Genomic DNA, 4,286 nt, shown 5'->3' with positions numbered 1-4,286 from the left:
TCTTTTGGTCAGTAAAGCAGAATTCAATGTCTCAGAACACGTCTTATTTTTGTGTGGTTGTAGTACTGGAGACTGGCCTCCACTCTTTGGTCTAGATCTTGGTCATTATGGTCTCCAGGGACTTTCAAAATCCAGGCAAGCTGGTCCTGGTACAACTTCATTATCAATACATGCCCTGCTTTAAAGTAAATCAATGAGTATTTACGTTTAAAACATGTGACAATGTATGTTTTTCTCACACCCCACATACTCAGACACACACATTTTATGAATTATTCACACACCACAGGAACGCATCAGTCTCTCCACTCTACAATTCCAGGGTTACACAATTGCTTCAGGATGTGACAAATGTACTTAACATCGGTGAACTGAGGCACAGAAGTGATTTAGATCATCACTGGGAGAAACTTGTTTTTAAAGAGGCTGTTTGGCACTGTACAGTAGAAACGGCACTGGATGTGTCGCAGAGAAACAAATGTTCGGCGCAGCATATACACTCGGCGCTAATAATAGCCACGGCAGAGTTCGCCGAGCATTGTTCCCTCAGGCCAATGAGTATGGCCCACTAATGGCAGATCAATGATTACAGACAATTAGCGCTTCCCCTCACAGACTGCAACAGCGGCATGTGTTGGGCGACTGTGAACCTGCAGTCGCTCCCCGGCGGAGGCCTGGTTGCTAAAAGATGAAGATCTTCAGCAGCTGGTGAGCGTGTGACCTCGGTGGCTCGCGGGGTCTCAGCGTTGTCTGGCTCGGGGTCGCCTGCAGCTTTAGTCGTGTCCTCCAGCTCCTCCGAGAATGACCGATGGAGCGGCAACTCATTAGCAAGCGTGTGGATTTAGCCTTGTTAGGGGACCCTAATGGATAGATTTATCTCATTACATTTGGCACTTCATTAGACGCACGTGCTGCAGGATGGAGACGTGTGTGTTCCTGCAGAAACACACAGCCACAAGTAGCCTAGACACCATTCAAAACACACTGCAGCAAAATTCTATTTATTGAGGTAGAACGGAACAATAATCTTGACTGTGTTTAAAAGTGAACAAACAATGAGTGTGTTTCCCCATAGTTAAGCAACAGGGTCCCAGAATTCTTGACACCAGGTGAACTTTCAATGTGCTGGAAACCAAACTCCGCCAGGCTACCATAAACCACATTTTATTTTGGTAAAAAAAAAAAAAAAAAAGCAGGCATTGGAATGACTTTAAGCAGACAAATTAGAGATTGTAATTGCTGTGAATATTCACTTTATTTTTTTCATCATTGATCATTGTGGGACAGTCGCTCGCTGGAATGTTTCACAGATCTTTGGCATTTGTCTCACGTTCGCATCTGGGAAATCGCTGATAAAAAAAAACAAAAAAACATTTCCAGTTCTACCAGTTGAGTCAGTCATTCAAGTAACTGTCACCTCAGCTGTTCAAGAGGAAGGAGAAGAAATGATTGCTGTTCTTTTTTTGTTGAAAAACATGTTGTGATAAGGCATTTCAGAATCATTTTTTACAAACTTGCAGACACATTGTTTTTGTGACAACTCTTCAAATTAGTTTTCCTTTAAAGAGTGCTGAATGGCACATTCATGTTTTAAATCAACAGAATCTTAGCAAACCAACAGTCATTGTGGATGAGAACCCTTCATCCACAATGCCCTGAGCAGAAACATTTTAATTTTTTTTTTTTTTTTTTTTTTTTCAATTTAAATATGAACCCAAGTAACAATACATCCCAAATGTATTTAATTAGTTAAAATAATCTTTCACAATCTTTCACATGGATATTGTCATGAATTACTGGCAGTCCAAATATGACATGATACTGTCTAACTCTGAGACAGGAAGGGAGAAACAGGCTTTTGGGAGGTTTTGCGACCCACAAAGGTCAAAAGGATTTAACAGGAGTGATAATCAAGGGGCCAGGATTTTTACCGTCATCGTTCGAAGATGGGCTGAAGAACGGATGAAGCTGCCCGGTAAAGTTGCACTCTGTGAAACGGTAAAGGCAAGCCCTGGCGTCCACGTCGTAGAAGGACACCTGACCCTTCTCCTTCTCAAAATCCACAAACACTCCCACCTTTTCAGGCACCGTTGTCAAGCTGAGGGTCGTTGCGGTGGCGTCGTTGGCGGTGAGCTCGCTACCTTTTCTCAGCCAAATGGTCCAGTACCCGTTCTTGGGGCTGAGTCTGATGTCGCCTTTCCTATTGATGGACTGGCTCGCAACTCCGAGATCCCAGCTGGTCTTGCCTTTAACTTGGACCTCGTAGTAGAACCTACCATGCGTGAACCCCTCTTTTGCAAGGACGTTGAGCACGTGGTCGAACCTCTGCGGTATGGACAGGACAATTTGTTTCTTGCATTCGTGTCGCACCTGCTTTCCGTCCTTAGAGACTAAGAGGAAAGGGTTGGCCGTGTCCGGGTCCAGGTGCACATCGACGGCATGCTGCTGCATTACTTTCAAGTAAGGGTCGCACAACATCCTTATTTCCATGTTAACCTTTTTTGCCAGATTGTTTAGGGTCGGCTCTATTGTAAAATTATCCGTGCTGACCTTGAAAGCCGACCGGTCCTCGACGTGCACCTGACAGATGGTAAAAGACAAGAAGTTCTCCAGGAAGACATGGGGGTCCTTGCTCACTGAGATCTGGCTGAGTTGCAAGTAGTTCTGCTTCATTTCCACAATTTCATTCTCCAGCACCCCGATAAAACCCGCTGCCTGGTCTTCTGTTTTCTGCTGCTTGGCCTGGATCACCTCAGCGAGCTCGTCCTGGCTCTTCTTGATGAGGTCCGCCACGGCTCTCATCATTTTACTGCTGTACGTCAGCGCGTTCATGGCTGTGGCCTTGCTGTCCTGCACTGACACGTGCACCTGGTCGATCTTCGTCTGATGTCTCTGGATCATGTGATCCAGGTCGTTCTTTTGCTTTTCCAGCTCGACTGTGATTCTCTCAGCCTCCTCCTCCACCTTCACGACCCCGTGGGCCTTATTGTCGCTTTCTTTGCAATATTTGCACATGAAGAGTTTGCACGCCTTGCAATACAGCTCCAAATGTTCGTTGTGACTTTTGCACAACCTGGACTCGGGGTGCTCAACGGCAGGGATCAACTTGTGCCTCTGTAAGGCTGGAATCCTCTCGTGGCGCTCCAAATGTACCTGACAGTAGGACAACACGCACACTAAGCAGGACTTCACAGCAGTGCACTTTGCACCCGTGCAGATATCACAGAGCACCCCGCCCTGATCAGGCGGCATGTGGCAACTTGCTTTTTCTTGAGTGCGGGCCTTGACGTCTGTGGCCATCTCGGCAAGCACCGAGTTGACCCGAAGCTTCGGTTTCTCGACTAATTCTTCTTTACACAGCGGACATTTGAATAAAGTGTTGCTGGTATCCCAGTAGTTTGTGATGCAGTCACAACAAAAGTTGTGCCCACAGGGGATCGTCACGGGCCTGTTGAACACATCCAGGCAGATGGAGCACTGCAGATTCTCCTCAGCCATGAGGTTTCTTGATGTAGTCATGTCTACAGAATGTAAGACGATACCATGATACATGTTAGTCCAGTTGAATTTCATGAGTCAGCACTGCGTTTTATGGCTGTTGTTGACTGCTTGTGTTTAAAATCTTGTAATTTTTTTATCTTAGTATTTAACAATTGTCGTTCTAAAAGCCAGTTAAACTAGGAAAGACTCCTCTGAGCCTACAAAAAAAATCATAACTCTTACCTGCTGCGTTGCTGATATTTTTCTTGTCTCTTTTAGTTTCACTCTCAAGAGCAGACACAGTGACTGGAAATCCCCTCCCACTTCCTGATTGCTCAAAAAAAAAGTTAACCCTCTACTGGCATCACTCACTGCTGAAACCCAAGTTTAGACTTGAGTTGTGCTGTTTTGGGGCCCACCTGGATCTGGACTGCAAATGATCACGCTTTGGCCAGGTGCTGCTGCCTCATGATGTATTCACAGTGTTAGCGCTGGAGAGATGACTTCTGTTCTGTGCATAATGCTGAAAAAGAAATAAAATCAATGAAACGGCAGAAAATGTTAAACTCTAAATGAGTTTGTCTGCATGTGTTTGCCTTTTATATGCACAGGATGGAGCGGACGCTTGATTGCATCTGCATATCCACTGCTCCCTTCTGCGAAAACAAGACTCCGGACACAATACAGCTCCCTTGCGTCATTAAAGGGCTGTAAAGAACACAATGAGAAATCTGTTTATGTTTTGTGCGAGTTTCTGCACATCTTGGTCAAGATTGAACTGAATGGAACCTGTGTTTCCACAGGTT

The 4,286-nt window shown here is 45.3% G+C and overlaps 1 protein-coding gene across 1 annotated transcript; it reads right to left on the bottom strand.

Moving 5' to 3' along the window:
- Positions 1 to 1,635: 1,635 nt before the first annotated feature.
- LOC142877372 (E3 ubiquitin-protein ligase TRIM21-like) lies at positions 1,636 to 3,848 on the bottom strand. Its single transcript, XM_076011952.1, has 2 exons — positions 3,724 to 3,848; positions 1,636 to 3,521 (listed from the first exon to the last, which is right to left on the bottom strand). The coding sequence occupies exon 2, from the start codon at positions 3,517 to 3,519 to the stop codon at positions 1,885 to 1,887; it is 1,635 nt and encodes a 544-aa protein (XP_075868067.1). The 5' UTR covers positions 3,520 to 3,521; positions 3,724 to 3,848; the 3' UTR covers positions 1,636 to 1,884.
- Positions 3,849 to 4,286: the final 438 nt, after the last annotated feature.

Source organism: Nelusetta ayraudi, unplaced genomic scaffold (genome assembly GCF_046127955.1).
Source record: "Nelusetta ayraudi isolate G7.1 ecotype Tasmania unplaced genomic scaffold, CSIRO-AGI_Nayr_v1 ptg000005l, whole genome shotgun sequence".
Lineage (NCBI taxonomy): Eukaryota > Metazoa > Chordata > Actinopteri > Tetraodontiformes > Monacanthidae > Nelusetta > Nelusetta ayraudi.
The sequence above is the reverse complement of the archived record's forward strand: the minus strand, read 5'-3'. Positions and strand labels throughout refer to the sequence as shown.